Source organism: Hyperoodon ampullatus (assembly GCF_949752795.1).
Source record: "Hyperoodon ampullatus genome assembly, chromosome: 13".
Taxonomy (NCBI): domain Eukaryota; kingdom Metazoa; phylum Chordata; class Mammalia; order Artiodactyla; family Ziphiidae; genus Hyperoodon; species Hyperoodon ampullatus.
The window spans coordinates 64,265,539-64,282,673 of NC_136926.1; the positions used below are offsets into that span (position 1 = coordinate 64,265,539).

Sequence of the window (17,135 nt, forward strand, 5' to 3'; positions counted from 1 at the left end):
CCAAAACAGAATGCAAAACCAGCATCGCATTAAAAAGCAAGGAAGACCATTGAACATACTCATACAAATGTAACCACCACCACCACAAAGTCAACTGCTTGACAGGTCTAACCGCTGAATACATGGGTGCTTCCAAATGAGTCCCAGTTTCATATTGTACAGAAGAATGCCACCAGAACTGTAGAGATGTGATCCACTACTGAAATGCTACAGATGGCACTGCTTTGCTTAACATATCAATGCAAGAGCAACTGCCAGGATGTTCTACCACTTTCAAAGTTGTTCTTTACCCCCAGACAAAGAACAGTGTTCCCTAACATCACTACAAGTCCTCTAGTAAGTAAACACTTCCAAAGGGCAGAGCCTCCACATTTCCAACAGGTCTGACGGTGGTAATACCTGGGACATTTACTCTATCCACAGGATGGACTGTAGAAGTAATAATTATCGGGCAGCAGGACATCTGGAAGCAAGCAGCCAGTCACTACAATGGTGAAAATTTGCCCAAGGCAGAACTGAAGAAAGGGTTGTTCAATTAAATGGTACTGACCTGTTGTAAACTTTTTACAGTAAGGATTTGAGGAAGAGGAAATATTAGTGAGAATGACACATGAAGCAATCTGTCACAAAGTAAGGCCACCTTCAACTATTATGAACTGTAGAACCAATCTGATCCTCAAGTTTGGACCTGTGTAGAGGTTTTTGTATAAAGCATGAACACCTAGTAAATTATGAGTTTCCTTTAAAATAAGCCTTTGCATTTGATGCCATTTTCTTTGCCAGGAATGCCTATTTTTCTCTCCACATGGCTTGCTCCTTTCTCACCGAAGTGTTAGCTCAAGCATCATTACCTTTCAGAAGCATTCCCCCTGCTATGCTTTATCACAGTACCCTGTTTTATCTCCTTCATAGACAAATAAGCTAATTAAGCATTACAGAAACTGCTATCTCAGCAAAGGCAAGGGCCTTATCTGTCTTGTTCACCTTTACCCAAAGGCTAAGAAAGTTCCTGGCACACGAAACAGGTGAACAATAAATATTTCTTGAATGAATAAAAAATTACTATACCAAGTTTACATAAACACATACATGCATACACAAATATAGAAAAATGGGGAATGTCTAATAGAAAACAACCAATGCTGAAAGTATTGAAAATAACACCTGTAGATAAAGGTGAATATGGTTTCAAAAAACAAGTACCAAAGATAATCTGTCTTTAAAAATATGAAAACTTACTAGAAGGGGACCAGGAGTGGTTACTTTCCATTTCTACTGAGATGCAAACAAGAAATGTTTAAACTGCAATGAGTTAACAATAAACATAAGGATTATCTGCTGCAGGGTGGACTTCCAACAGAGTTTCTGACATCTCCTGTCACTGTAGAGCATAATGCATGGTTGGTTCTAACAGTCACCACATATTCAAGATTAGTTAAGAACAGCTCAGAGTGTAGGTAATTATAAGCTAAAAAACTTGCCAAACTGCTTCTCCCCCAAATTTTAAAATTTAGAATTCATAATTATGTAAAATAACATAGATTGTATAAATTTAATACAACATACCTTAAAAACAGATGGCCTTTACCTGATGATCATACCTCAGCATTACTTTTCTAGGTATTTTGCTGAAGCAATTACATTTACAAAAGGTCCATTTCATAATACAATCTGGTAACTAAATCAAATGAAACTCAACTCAAAGAGCACTAGGTTTGCTACTGAAATATTTTAAAATACCTTTTTAAAGAGTGTTTATAGATTGAATTTTTAAAAAGGATAAATATATTGAAATAATTGTAGCATATCCCTGAAAATAATTATACTGTCACCTGTGCATTTTTTATGAGGTGTAAAGATAAATCAAAAGACTGCTAGGTTACACAAGTCTATTATCATCTGCTGAAACTGAAATTTGGTGTAAGACAAAGGGACTTACTCCATATGATTTGTTACCGTACCCCAGAATTAACTGGTGCTGGCGGTATCAGTACAACCATTATTCGTGATGGATGTCACGCTACACTGTTTTGGTATCAGGACAAAAGTGGAAACGGAGGAGAGGTTTGGAAAGATTTCCGTAAGGTTTTAGCAGTAAGTAAACAAACACAAAAAGAATGAATATTTAAGACCCACTGAACACATTAAGGTCAAGGATTTCAAAAGTTAATCCACTTTTCTTCCCCCAAGAGTTTATTTTTGGTAAAAGGCAGAAAAATTAGTTTTTCTACAAGGGAAATCTGCTTCTAAATGATAATTTGAAAATCTTGATATATATTATATATTAAAAAAGACACACAAAAATAACAAAGAAGTGGGAATAACAGATTAGGTACTGTAACTTTATAAAGGCTTGCCTAAATCAAGAAGCAGCACACACACACCTAATTTATGCAAACTAAAAATGTATATAAACAGCACAATACTGTGATACTGGATCATGATACATTACCTGTACACATAACTACTATTGTTATTAATAAACCTTTGGGACACTCAGTTTTATGCCCAACAAGACATCAGTAAGTCTTTAAAATCTTCTCTTCCTCCTTTATGGGAGGGTATTTCTAGACACTAATTTTCCCATCTAATATTCAAACATAGGAAACCGATTCCACAAGGTGCTTTAATTGATGAGACCTCAAGTGCTGTTTTCTCTTGAATTTTTGGATAGTAAACAGTCCACGGGGACCACACACAAATACTAGGACAGAAGAGTTGGTACATTAAGTCTTTTGATGGGACTTGACTGGTGACAAAGCTTTATGACATGCTTGAGCAACGCACTGAAGGGGATCCCATCTGAGTTAATACTTTGTCCAACCACTGTAGAGGTCCATTCAGATGAAGTTCAATCCAGCAAGGAGTGCTTGTTACTGTCTGCCTTCTGTTAAAGGAATGCAAGAAAATAATTATGAAATTAAAAAAATAACATGGCTATGGAAGAATTTAGATAAATCAAAAGGTTGTATCAATATATACTAAAACCTAGATTCTTTTCTGACCGAGTATCAAGTTTGCATATCTATTATTTTGAAAACTGTTTAATCCTCAAAGTACTTAGGTGACTTTTTTCTTTTAAAGAGAAAAAAAACACTGTTTTCCCCTCAGATTAAAATTAGTAGAGTAAACTTATATTTACTGTCCAAAATGGGACACCTTTAAGAGAGAATGTAGTTACTATAAATAATCACTGCCAGGGCAAGAGACATAAACCAGCACTGTCCCAAGCAAACCAGAATATATAAAGTCACCCTACTTACTAATCATCCACAGAATAGAAGATACTCAAATAGCAAATGAAGTCCAAATGGAATAGGATTCAAATTTAAAGTATATCAAAACAAAAGAGAATTCTGACCCAAGCTTATCACAGAATGTTAAGAGTTGGGGTTCAACTTTCCCTGACAAAGCCAACAACCAACATCCCTTTCAGCAAAATCATGCAGGCTTTTAATAAGAAACACCTTTAGTACTTCAAACAAAATGAGCTACCCTCTGGGAATCGCAAATTGTTCAATGACATCCTGTCACTTCCACATACTGATTTTAGTTATTTATTATATACAATAAGGCAGTAAGTCTGCTTGCTTCTTCAACATGACAGCCCTTCAAACATGAGAAAAGGCCATTATCAACTCTTCACCTCCATGTGACACATGCTCAATATAATTTAAAACTGTAATTCAAAGGATGTGGTTTTCTGTAGCAGATGGTGTCAGTGCCCCACTACACCCTTCAGATTTTCAGTGTTCTCTAGCCAATTTCCAGTTGCAGGCATCTGCATTTCTGTGCCTGAGAACTTCTCTGCTCTGTCCACATATACAGCAGATCAGAAGTGCCAGGAAATTAACATCCCCAGGAACAGACCTCAAGCAATGACACAGGAATTGGCATTTAAACGTCTAGTTTCCCTTCCCTCTGGGTGGGATAATTCTGTGTGTTCTTTACTGTTTTCCAAAGTTTTCCTAAGGGAATAGCTCTAGTGACCCACCCACTAGAGTAGATGGGTTAAGAATGGTACTGGCTGCCTTTCCTCCCTACCTCTCTTCCCTCCTTCCTCCTTCCTGACCAGTGTTCCCTCCATTTCCTGAATAAACTTCTTGCATGCAAACCCTTGTCTCAGGGTCTGAGACACACATTATGTGTCCACCACCGTTTATTCGTTTCAGTACTAATTCACTTAAGTGAGACATATTTCTCAATTAACTATGAATTCTTTACACATCTATATTTCCTGCTTACTACATTTCCTGATTTTTACGCTAAGCAATCAAGCGGGCACTAAAGAAACTAAAAGATAGTTTTAGAAATCCAACCATTAGATCTATCTCCTCAGCACCAGTGTCATTAAGGATAAAAGGTTCCACAGTTCACAGATATATGAGTATTTGATTTATTTTGATCTGTAAATGTTAAAGGAAACTACTTTATTATCCAAAGTAGATGTACCTGACTCCATTATCCATGAAAACATACTGTATATTACTGCTTCTCATATAGATGTTAAATTAGCTCTGGGTTAAAGAACAGCAGAGTCCACAGTGAATGAAGGGCAGTATCTCTCTCTACCAATCAAAACTGGTCTTAACAGGAGACCCACAGATACACATGGAATTCTCCCCGACCTATGCAATTCGTATTTAATTCCACTGAATTTCTACCATGTTCTTCAACATTATGATCTTTTGAAGAGAAAAAAAAATGTCTGACCTAATAAACTGGTATCAGATGGTACTATCTGAATCTAATTTTAATATCAACTATCAATCTAATTTAATATCAATAAGATCTAATTTTATTATCAATTTGATAATTTTTTATCAAAGGGAAAAAGAAACTCAGCATTCTTTAAAGTTATCACATCTCAAAGGGGAAATGATGAAAACAAAAGAGAGCTACAGCAAAGTCAAAAAGTGAATTCTTCTACTAACATAACTTGGACAAAATAGTGACAAGTCTTCATTCTAGGATATACATATATAACACATAATATATTTTTATAAAAGTATTCAAACCAGTAGATCTCATATCTCACCATCACAAAAGTCATACACCTCACAAAACTTAAGACAGGGAGTCAAGTTCAAATGAAATGAAATAAATTCTGAGGAAGGGCCCAAACTGCTGAATGAAACAGGAGTACTATTACTATTCTATATGAATATCTTCTTAAGCAGACATTCAGACAGTAAGCAATGTGAACTGAAGAAAGACTAAGTATTTTACTTATACTTTCATTCTTTAATATGCTGATGAAGTATTCCCTATCTTTGCTGTGGAATCCAATCAATTGTTTAATTTATCAATAGCGTAATCTATCTTACCCCTTGATGACAGATTAGCTTTGGTAAAACTCAATTAGGTAACTGCTACTTACTATCCTTAGAGAAGAGGTTAAGAGTCAAGGAGAGCTTTCCTCAAGTCCCGTCTCTACCACTTAGAATGTGTCCTTGGGCAAACTATCAAATCTTTTCTAAGCCTATTTCCAAATAAATATTAGTTTGGACCATTTTTTACCTTAGAAAGATTGTAACCTTATAAAGAAAGGATAAAAACAGCAACAGTAATTCTTAGCCATGTTGAAAGGCGTGAGATACTGCACCTAAAACACAGCACAGTGCCTGGCACCTAACAAGTACTCCCTTCTATTACTGAATGAAGCTCCACCTTTTAACCTTCTACTGAAGTTGTCTCAACGTCTTTGTCCAGCCTTATTCTTCTTTACTTTCTACACTCCAGTCCAACTGAACTGTACTCTACTCCAGGATCATCACTTTCCACCCCACAAACCTGTTACTGAAATCCTAGGCATCTTTCAGAACCCAGACCCTGTATCATCACTACCTCCCCCAGCCCCAGCGAAACATCTCTCCTGCCATGAACTGACATAACCCTTCCAATATGCCATTTATGGAATTTAACACTCTGCATTCTATTACAGTACCCATCCATACATGTTTTAATTCTTTGTTCCATAATGCCAGCACAGGAATTTGCAATAGTTTTGAATCCAGAGGCCTCCAACTCTCTTTTGTTATTTTACATAAAGATCTGCTGACTCTATAAACCTCAAGGAAAATAAATACACATGAACTTCAGAAGATACAAAGAATGAAAGAAAAAAGAATTACGTTGTGGAAATTTAAGAACTGAATATGTATTTCATACCGGTATTCTGCTCCCCACCCTTTCACAAAACTCATTCTTATGGTGCACATTCTAGTTAGCTGATACACGGCTTCAAAACCCTGATTAACGGACTGAGCCAGAAGAGCAGCAAATTCCTGGTTGTTGAAGATCTTCAGGTTACAGCCTACGATTGAGAAAAAGATTAAAAAAATATGTAAAAAGAATATTACTATTAGAAAATCATTTTAAAAGGGCTACTACAGATATTAGAATATGAGCATGCAAATCATCTCCTGATTCCTAAAAGTAATAGCAAAGAAAAGCTCAGCAAGTTGATACAATAGGTTTATTTACATTGTTGTATCCATACCTGGTGGAATTTTACACACTGTTGCAGGGTGCCAGCCGTATCTCTGATTACAATTGGGGCTCTGCACAAAGATTGCACTATCACTTAGGCACTCAGCAAAAACTTCTCCACCTATGTAATATAAGCGCACTCCTCTTCCTAAAACAAAATATATATGGAATTAGTTTTACAACATTTACTACTTCAGCATGACTTTCAAAGGGTCTTCTCAGAGGATAGTAAAATGACATAAAGTATTTTGATGACTTTTTCCATAGCTATGCTTTTCTGAAATCTAACTTTGAAACATACCACTGTACATTTTTCCAAGTATTTTTTTAATGATTTTATTGATTTGTAAAGATAATACATGCTTATCAAAAATACTTAAGCAACGCAGAAAAGTGAACGCATAGCAAAATAAAGAATTTCATACAAATTATAGTTATTTCTAAATAAATAAAAGAATTCATTTGAAGGAATTAACTAATGTCTGGATTAATATGCCTTCATTATAATAAACAGTATTTCTTTAAAGAGCCCACTATGGTTAAGAAAAAAGGTAATAAAAATTATCAAGAGGTTAGTCATCTGCCCCTTTTAAAACTATATATTATGGGGGCAACCAGGTCCCTATGTATATAAGCAGAATTAGAGAAGAAGATATTGGGAGATTTTAATATACCTTTCAGAATTTGACAGATCAAATATACATAAAATATTAGCAGATCAAATATACATAAAATATCAGCAATACAAGGATTAAAGAAAAAATTGTGAAAAGCAGAATTCTAAGATAGCACTTAAGATTCTCACCCCAGTGTATTTATCTTCTCAATTATTCAATCAAACACTAATCTACATACTGCTTAAAGGGATTTTTCAGATGTAATTAAGTTCTCAAATCAACTGACCATAAGAAACTAAGACTACCTTTGGTGGGCCTGACTTAATCAGGTGACAGCCCTTAAAAGGGACTGGGCTGGTCCTGGTGAAAGTGATTCAAAGTGTGAGCAACAGGAATTCAACACAACAGAGTCTTCACTGCTGACTGTGAAGATGGAGGGGGCCACGCAGGTGGCCTCTAGTTGCTGATAGCAGCCTCTAGCTTACAATCTGCAGGAAATGAGGATCTCAGTGCCACAACTTCAAGGAAGTGAACTCTGCAATAATCACCTGTGAGCCTGAAAAGGACCTCAAGCTTCAGATGAGAACACAGCCCAGCTAACCCTTTGATTTCTCTTTGTGAGACCCCGAGGAGACTCCTAACCCATAAAAACTGTGACACAGTAAATCTGTGTGGTTTTAGGCTGGTAAATGTGTGGTAATATGTTATGCAGCAAAAGAAAATAAAAACCAACAAGCCAGATTTACTACATAAATATGGAACCTGGTGCCCTGTTCTCTTAATGACTACAGAATACTTATATAAAAAATAAAGTTGTTCACTTGACCATTAGGAAAACATTAAGTCCAAAAAGTAGAGATTTTTCAGGCTATAGTTTCTGATCAAAAGCACCCAATAAACTAGAAATCAAAAGTAAAAAAAGATGATCCAATAATTACAGCACTCTAAAATTTTGTACAGAAGTAAATAAGGTAGGGTAAACCTTTTGTTAAATTTTTAAGCAGAGCCCTAATTAGAACATGGAAAAATCAAAACAGTTTTAGTTAAAAGAGGGCAGATATTCAGAGGCCTTCCTCACCTATAAGATACCTGAGTACCTTAGGAAAATTATATAAAATTTATACATCAAGCAAGATTTGAGAAATTCCACATGGAGCCAACTAACAGACCTCTGAAGTCACTAGCACTTTGCAATATCACGCTCACTCTTTAGTGATCGGCATTATTTCTCATAGGAGGTGATGGTTAATTAAATGAACAGAAGCAAATTATTATTAAAAGAAGTTACTTGAAGGTGATGAGAACTATGTTCAGTTACCTTTGTGGCGCTCAAACTATTTTTTACCTCATTGTCAAAAAAATACTGACGACCCAAAGAGTTGTTGTTTAAGTGTATTACATCTATGCAAACTTACCATATTATGTGTGAAAACTGAGATTCAAAAAAATTAATTCATTTGAAAATCAAAATAATAAACCCACTACATATTAACATAAACAAGTTTATGAAAAATAACTATTTTGCAAACCAAAGAAAAAATTAGTGAGAAGAGTAGCAATGTTTTATATTTTTGCAAATATCCTTAATGTCTGGCTTCAGAGAAGCCAGTAGAATTCTCATCAGAGTCTACATTTAATTCCTTACAAAATCGTAAGCCTTGTAAGCCTCTGGAATACTTCACTGTACAGTCAAGAGAGAACGAGAGTGAAAATGGCAAACAGCATCTTAGTACCACTGTGAAAATTGTTTTTACCTCACCAACTTGCTGAAAGGGTGCCTGGGATTACCACATTTTGAGATTCTATGAATTATTTTTGAACAAATTAAATGGTAGTTTTTGTTTTAGATATTCTGCTTCAGATTAATAGTGTGCAGAGCTGATATATGAATTCACTGAAAGGGGGAGAAAACTAGGAGACGTAAACAAACTGAAAAAAAAATTCATGATTTGTTAAAATTACATCCCTAAAATCTGAACATGACAATTTTATGACTCGTAGAGGCTCAGCAGAGTAAAGTTATTTTTTTTATTTTTTATTTTTTTTGCAGTACGCGGGCCTCTTACTGTTGTGGCCTCTCCCGTTGCGGAGCACAGGCTCCGGCCATGGCTCATGGGCCCAGCCGCTCCGCGGCATGTGGGATCTTCCCAGACCAGGGCACGAACCCGTGTCCCCTGCATCGGCAGGCGGACTCTCAACCACTGCGCCACCAGGGAAGCCCATGAGTAAAGTTATTTTAACACGTATTTATTGAAGGACTTCCCAGTATCGAAGGTGCCAAATTAACAGATGCTCAAGATAAAAGTTCTCAGATGGAAGGATCACCGGGATCTACTAAAAGCTGTGAAGCTCTGCACTTAAACATGACTGCCCTTAAGGTGAGAGAGAGAAGGCAGGCTTTTTTGCACACAATCTCTTGATGTGGTAAACCACATAATGCTCACATTATGAGTATATGGCATTGGTTTTTCACATAAGGAAAAAAAACATACCTATATGTCTTCTTGTCATTTCTACTGTAGCATTTCTGTTGACGTTAGAGAGTAAACCTAGGCAGAACCTCTCTGAATTTGATGGGTCTGTGAAGCCGTCTACGGTGAGTGAGGGCTGTGATGCATGGAAGGTCTCTCCAACCCTCTGGTTTAATTCATAATACGCTATTGAACACCAAAATGCAGGTTCTGAGTAAGTAACAGGCTGCAAATCTGGGGCAGAAAAAACAAACACATAAAAGAAATGTGTGTGAATAATTCAAGCCACCTCAAGCCAAGAATAGACTGAATATCATCACCTTTACATGTTCTATGCCAGCCTACACTGGCAACAGCCCAGGAAACAGACTTAACATCTACATCACGAACTCCAGATTCCAAAGAGCACTCCAGATTTTCAATTTCTCAAATTTCCCCTATCTCATTAAGTCATTCTAATCTTCAAACGGCTTTCTTAGACTTTATGGTGGATCATTTATTCTAACAGTAGTTTTACCCTGCTTGTGCCACAGTCAATTTGCATTATAAAATTAATTTTGGGTAGGACAGAGTAGGACAAAGCTGAAACGAAGATTAATGAGTCAAAAGCCACAGGGGAAAAAAAATGTCATGATAGGATACAAAATATGACATAGTTTTGACATTTGTCTATTTTAACATGACATTCTCACTGAGTTACCCTAGTTACAAAAATAGAAAACCCAAATATACACAAGAAACAGAAAGTAATAAAACATACACACACAAAAAAGAAAACATACAGTATGCAAATGGAAACAGAATATAAATCAAAAGAATCTATATATTTCATGGGAAAACAAGGATCACATGTATTTAAGTGCTGTAATTTTGATTAAAATGCATCATAAGCAATATCATGGGAAAAAAATGACAATTTTGTAGAACAAATTCCAATGTGTAGAAACTGAAAAGAAATTGTGAAATAGTGAGGTAAAATGAAGACCAAGAATAAACTACAGACCGTATACACACATATATACATATGTATTAGCTATCACATATATATATCATCTCCCATACTACATGTACATGAGTGATATATGTCTATATATATTTATACACACATCTCATATGAATAACTGCTATTATAAAATACATCAGAAACTAAATATATACATAAAAATCTAGCCATGTAAGAAAAATTTTCATGAATAATGAATATGATTTCCATGAATAAAAAGATTATTAACTTCTTATATGTGCCAGGAGAAAAGAGTTTTAGTAATATTGAGGCACATTATCAGTATCATTTTTAGAAAGCACTAAGTTGAACAATCATTTGATTATTCACTGGGATCTCTTTCTCATATATATGGGAAATAATTACCAGAAAGGACATTTAATTAAAAAGGTATAAAAACAGTAGGGGAAAAGTATCTGCAACTTACCCAAACTATGATTAACAGGGGAAAGAGTAGTAGGAGATAGTTCTGCTGGAGATCCTGAAACAAAAGATTCAATTTTAAAACAGCTGTAAAAGTATTTCCATAAGTTCTGACCAAATAATAATAGAATTGATTGTATCTGGTTGTAATGGTCACAGATAATACACAGATAATTTACATACCAAGGATTCAAAATATACAACTGCTTAATGAACTGCTTAATGGAAGTTTAATTTTGGAAGCTTCAATACATAAAAGATACAAGTCCTGGCTTCAAGCTACCCTCTTCCAAAGGCATCCAATGTTGCCGGTTCTTTGTGTACCCTTCCAGAAATATTCTTCAAACCATATAAGCAAATATATTGTGTTCTGTGCCTCCTGCTTTTTATGTACAGATGGTAACACAGTTCTGAACTTTGCTTTTATATTACTTATTCTATCAGAGATGTTGATATGTTTCCCTTTTACATATGTATCTATTTATCCATCCATCCATCCATCCATTCATCTATTAGCTGCATAACATTACATTATGGAATACTGTGATCCCATTTTGATGGATATTCAGGTTATCTTCAATCTTTTGCTTTAAGAACCAAGATTCCAATAACTAATCTCGCACATTACGCATATTCTCAATTGTATCTGAAGGGTAGGCTCTAAAAGAGAAACTGCCAAATCAAAGGGTTGTCCATCTGTAACTTGATAAATTTTGCCAAAATTGTCATCTATAGAGGTTGTACCAGTTTACATTCCCAGAAACAACATAAATAGGGGAGGCTCATGTGCTATTGTTGATAAGTAAGAACAAGGTCTTAACAAGTATAGTTTTAATTTGTATTTCTCTTATAAATGACATTGAGCAGTTGTATACTTGTTTATATTTTATTTCCTTCCTGTGAATAGTCTGTTCTTTTCTTTTGCTCAATTTTCTATTGTGGTGTTGATCACTTTTCTCACTGATTTACAGAAGGCTCTTTATGTTTTAGTGATATTAGTCCTTTCATGGTATGGGATGCAAATATTTGGTCATCTGGCTTATGATTCTTCATCCCAATTTTGATTAAGCAGTATTAAAAAAAACTTTTATGTGATATAATTTACCAATCATTTGGGGGTATGTCACATTTTGATAAAACAGTGGTGATACCAGAAATTCTTGGCTTACTCTTAACTTTAAGGAACTATTTCTAGTATTTGCCCATTAAGTATGATGCTGGCTGTGAGGATGAGAGAGAGAAAATTCTTTAGGAATTCTGCATCAATAATTGTACGCAATACTGGTCTGTAGATTTATGTTGCAAGCACAAATGTTACGCTGTCTCATAAAGACAAGCTAGAAGATGTAAGTCTTTTCTATGCTCTGTAACAGTTTATTTAAACTACTTAGCATTGGAATAACATATTCTTTAATATTTCAGTAGAATTCCCGTGTGAAATTCTTTGCAGTTAAAAATTTTCTAGGGTTTATTCTAAGACACTTCTCTATTTCTTCTATGAAGCTCTATTTCCTGGAGTCAGTTTCAGTAAATTATATTTATTAGAAAAGTATTCATTTCTTCCAGTTTTAGGTAAACTGGCTAAATCTAATCAAGAAAATAAGGGAGGAGGGGGCACAAACACATAAAATAAGAAAAAGGAAGAACCACAGACACAAGAAAAAACAGTGACCGAGAGATTACTTCACTCAATTTCATGCAACTAAATTTTAAAACATTTGTTGTAAACTGTTGTTAAATAATCATATTATAATTGTAGGATAAATTTTGTTTTCTTATCATTATTCTCTACATATTTTGAGAATGCTACCCAAAAAAGCATGACTTACAGCACCCAAGCTTTTAAAATATAGCAATGGCATAGATGTAGAATAAGGTCAGATGCCCCCTGTGGACCTCTCCCCTCTCCACACTATAACCATGACCTAAAATACCAGGCAACACAGGTGAAACAGCAATTCCCACATAAACAAATGAATCAAAGATAAAGAACAGGTGATAATGATTCTTGACAAGACAGAACAGCCTTCCATAACAAAGTTCTTATGTTCTTTTTTTATTCCTCAGTTTGAAAAATCTGTTGGCAAGTCACAACAGGTACAGCTATGAAAGGTCAAAATATATTTAGAACAATGAACTAAAACTCACTGCTGCTTCCTGAAGCTGAGATAAAATAAACAAAGCCACTATTAGAAATGAAGGAAACTGACCAATTTTTCATCTTTTAACTGTTTACTCCCTCTATTAAATACTTATAAGAAGTGACCAGTAGAGTCACAGTTCATTAATTTAGACTAAGAGGAGTCCAGTCAGATGTGATAAAAGTTAGAACTATATATTATGAAAAGAAAAGTTGATTAAAATCATGTATAAAATTTTTAGAAGTTAAATTAAGCTAAAAATTTATTAGAAACTTTTTTTCTTAAACAAAGCCAGGTGAAATGATGATTAACCTATTAGTTATTCGTATATACATGCTTCTGCTGAAGTCTGGAACTTCCAGTTATGAGAAGTAATGACCTCACTATTTAAAGCTAGTTTCTATTACTTGCAGCTAAAACATCTAGAGAAATCCTCGTGCACATAACCTCGCATACATGTTCACAGATATTTGTAGGATACATTTTTTCAACAAGGAAATGTTAGATCAAAACGAATGTGAGGTTAAACTTTTATAAGTACCAAAGTACCCTCCCAAAATGTTTAGACCCACCAACAATTTATGAGCTAGTGTTTCTTCATGCCATGTCACCACCTTCTGACATATAACAATTTGAAAGGTTTAAATGGGGCAACTCTGATTTTTAAAAATTCTACTTATTCTTATTTTGTTATAAATTGTGCACTCATGTTCTTCATGTCCCTTTTTTATTAACTGCTGTCTTTTTCCTCTTTATTTGTAGGTTTTAAATTTAGAAATCAGTTATTAGGCTTGTCATACACTTACAAACATTTCCCCAAGTTTTTTGGTTTGTTTTGGTAGGTCTTTCAAGGTAAAAAAAAATTTTATAACATTATTTTTTAGAGTTTTAGGTTCACAGCAAAATTGAGCATAATGTACCAGAGTTCCCATATACCCATGTATACATACATGTATAACCTCGCCTGCCATCAGAGTCGTGTGCCACAACGTACATTTATTGTAACTGAGGAACCTACACAGACATCATTGTCACTCGAAGCCCATAATTTACATTAGAGTTCATCCTTGGTTCTGCACATTCTACAAATTTTGACAAATGTATAATGACATGTATTCACCATTGTAGTATCATACCAAATAGTTACACTTCCCTAAAAATCTTCTGTGCTTACCTGTTCATCCCTCCCTGCCCTCTAGCCCCTAGCAATCACTGATCTTTTTACTGTCTCTATAGTTGTTTGTGCCTTTTCCGGAACATCACATAGCTGGAATCATAAAGTATGTAGCCTTCTCAGGTTGGCTTCTTTGACTTGAAATATGCATTTAATGTTCCATGTATTTTCATGCCTTTATTTAGCAGTTTTCGTTTTAGCACTGAATAACATTCCATTGTCTGGATATGTCAGTTTATTTATTCATTCACTTACTGAAGGATATCTTGGTTGCTTCCAAATTTTGGCAATTATGAATAAAGCCACTAAAAACATCCATGTGCAAGTTTCTGTGTGTACATAAATTTTCAACTATTTTAGGTGAATACGAAGGAGTATGACTGCTGATCGCCTGGTAAGAGTATGTGTAGTTTTGTAAGAGTCTGCCAATCTGTCTTCCAAAGTGGCTGTACCATTCATTTTGCATTCCCATCAGCAATGATCTTGTTGCTCCACATCCTTGCCAGAATTCAGATTTTGATCATTCTAACAGGTGTGTAGTGGTAACATTTTAAAGTTTAAATAGTCAAATTTATCAACCTTTTCTTCTATGGTTTATATGTTGCATAGTTCTTGCTCAGATTATTTAAAAAATTCTTCAATGCCATGTCCTAGAAATTAGAGTCTCATTTTTTAATTTAAGCATTTTCTCTAAATGGAATTCATTTTGGTATGAGATAAGTTACATGTTTAGTATCTATTTTATAACTTTTTGAGAAATATTAAAATTACTTTGAATTTCTTGAGCAAAATTAACAGCAAAGAAATGTATATTTTACTTTTATAAGTTTCAGTGTGTTAACTAACCATAAGTTATTATCATTCAAATAAGAAAATAAAAATAGACTTATTCTTTCAAAAGGCATATATGGAAGGACAGGAAAGTTAAAGGCCTTAAAATCATTTAGTTTTATCTTCTTTGCATTCATATTACAGAGATAATCCTGAAGAACTAAAATTATCTACGATTTTGTTTTTATACCAAAAAAGGCTTAAACATATGCTTTAAAAGAATCTCATTTACTGAATACACAGATCAATCACTTCACAAACCCTTCAAAAAACTGAGAATCGTGATGGATTATTCCTTCAACCATATCCCTGCCTAATCACCAAACAAGTCTTACCTCAGCAATATATTGCAAAAGCAGGCATTTCTCCCCATGTCATCTCAAATGAGCCAGAGGAAGTCTACTGCAGTAGTTAAGAACAGAATTTCTAGAATCTGAGATCCTAGGTGCAAATTCCTCTGTAACTTTCTACCTATCTTTCTATGATGTTCATTGCAGTACTGTTTTTTATGAATTACATATGTTTAAATTTTCTTGTTCTACCTGTTTATTAATTTTTTATAATGAACATTCACTTGTTGCATAATTCAAAATGTTGTATTATAATTTTAACCTGTAAAATACTGTTTAACTTTTATTTGACATAGAATGGTAAAAATATGAGATTAAGCAAAAATAAAAGAAATAGGTACTATGTCAAGTCCAGTTTAAAAATACATACTTCCTTCATGTTTATTATGTTCTATGTATTTCCAAATTTTCTACAAGCATGAATTATGTTCATAATGAGAATACAGTTGCTCTTCTTTTGTTTTTATTAGTACTTTCTATAGGGTTCCCCTTATGGTTAGAATGTAGAAGACTGTTGGAAAAAACCTTGCTCCTACAATAAGAAAATATGAGAAACACTAAAAAAATATATTTTTTTAACCAAAAAGTGACCCCAAAACTGTAGATCCATTTAAGTCTAAGTGAAGTAGTTTAGAGAAGGATGAGCTCTTCCTATTTAAGTAGAGAGTGGTAACCATTTTCATTGCTGGGAGTATCTGCCAAGTTAGGACATAGACACATGTAGGACTGTACTTGCCAAAGGAGAAACCAGCTGAAATTTTAATGGCCACACACTGGCAACTGGAATCTGAGAAGCCCAACCACAGATACAGTCTTCTTCATTAGCCAATTCTAACCCTCATGTCTTTAGCTGAGCAGTACATGGTAGCACAGGAAGTTTCAGGCAAAGGCTGCAAAGCAGTGAGAGATCCTACAGTCTCACCATACTCACATCTGAAAGACCTGCTGAGGTAGGGGACTGCCCCTCCTTCAAACCTGAGGTGATTTGATGTTAAGGATTAAATCATCACCTATTCAACTCAACTCCTAATATATGGAAGACATTAGATCCCCAACTTAGCATCCAGAGAAAGAAAAGGGTGAGTCTTTCATAAGGAAAATATTATCTGTATTACACTCTAGTATTATTTTATATACAATATCCAGCATCCAACCAAAAAAACATGAGACATGCAAAGAAGTAGGAATAACTGACCCATAATCAAGACTTTAAAGTTAACACAAGCAAAACTACATATAAACCAGATACTGGACTTATCAGATAAAGAGTTTAAAATGGAAGTTATGAAACTGAAAAACAGATTATCTGAAATGAAGTCACTGAACTGGCTTAGAGAAGACCAAAAGTTAGACACACATATACCTTATCACTTGATTTTCAACAAAGAAACCAAGGTAAATCAATGAAGAAAGAAAAGTATCTTCAACTAATGGTGCTAAAACAACTGGACAAATTTCTACATGAAAAGAAGAGCAGAAATGGAAAAAAAGGTAGGTAAGTACAAAACATTACTTTTCAATTCTTTAAAATAATTTTTTTAAAACCTCAAAGTCTAAAGCAAAAAATAACATTTGGGGGTTTATACATATTTATAAATAAAATATATGAAAACAGTAGCACAAACGACAGAGG

The 17,135-nt window shown here is 34.5% G+C and overlaps 1 protein-coding gene across 2 annotated transcripts in view; it reads right to left on the reverse strand.

Moving 5' to 3' along the window:
- Window positions 1-2,315: 2,315 nt before the first annotated feature.
- SMAD2 (SMAD family member 2) overlaps window positions 2,316-17,135 on the reverse strand; it is a gene marked incomplete at its 5' end in the record, with an annotated part of 69,473 nt that continues 54,653 nt past the window's right edge. For both annotated transcript variants that reach the window (XM_079717384.1, XM_079717383.1), the window contains 5 exons: window positions 2,316-2,887; window positions 6,172-6,316; window positions 6,503-6,640; window positions 9,602-9,814; window positions 11,011-11,064. In XM_079717384.1, coding sequence (XP_079573510.1) covers window positions 2,764-2,887; window positions 6,172-6,316; window positions 6,503-6,640; window positions 9,602-9,814; window positions 11,011-11,064 — 674 coding nt within the window. In that variant the 3' untranslated portion in view covers window positions 2,316-2,763. The remainder of the gene's footprint in view (window positions 2,888-6,171; window positions 6,317-6,502; window positions 6,641-9,601; window positions 9,815-11,010; window positions 11,065-17,135) is intronic.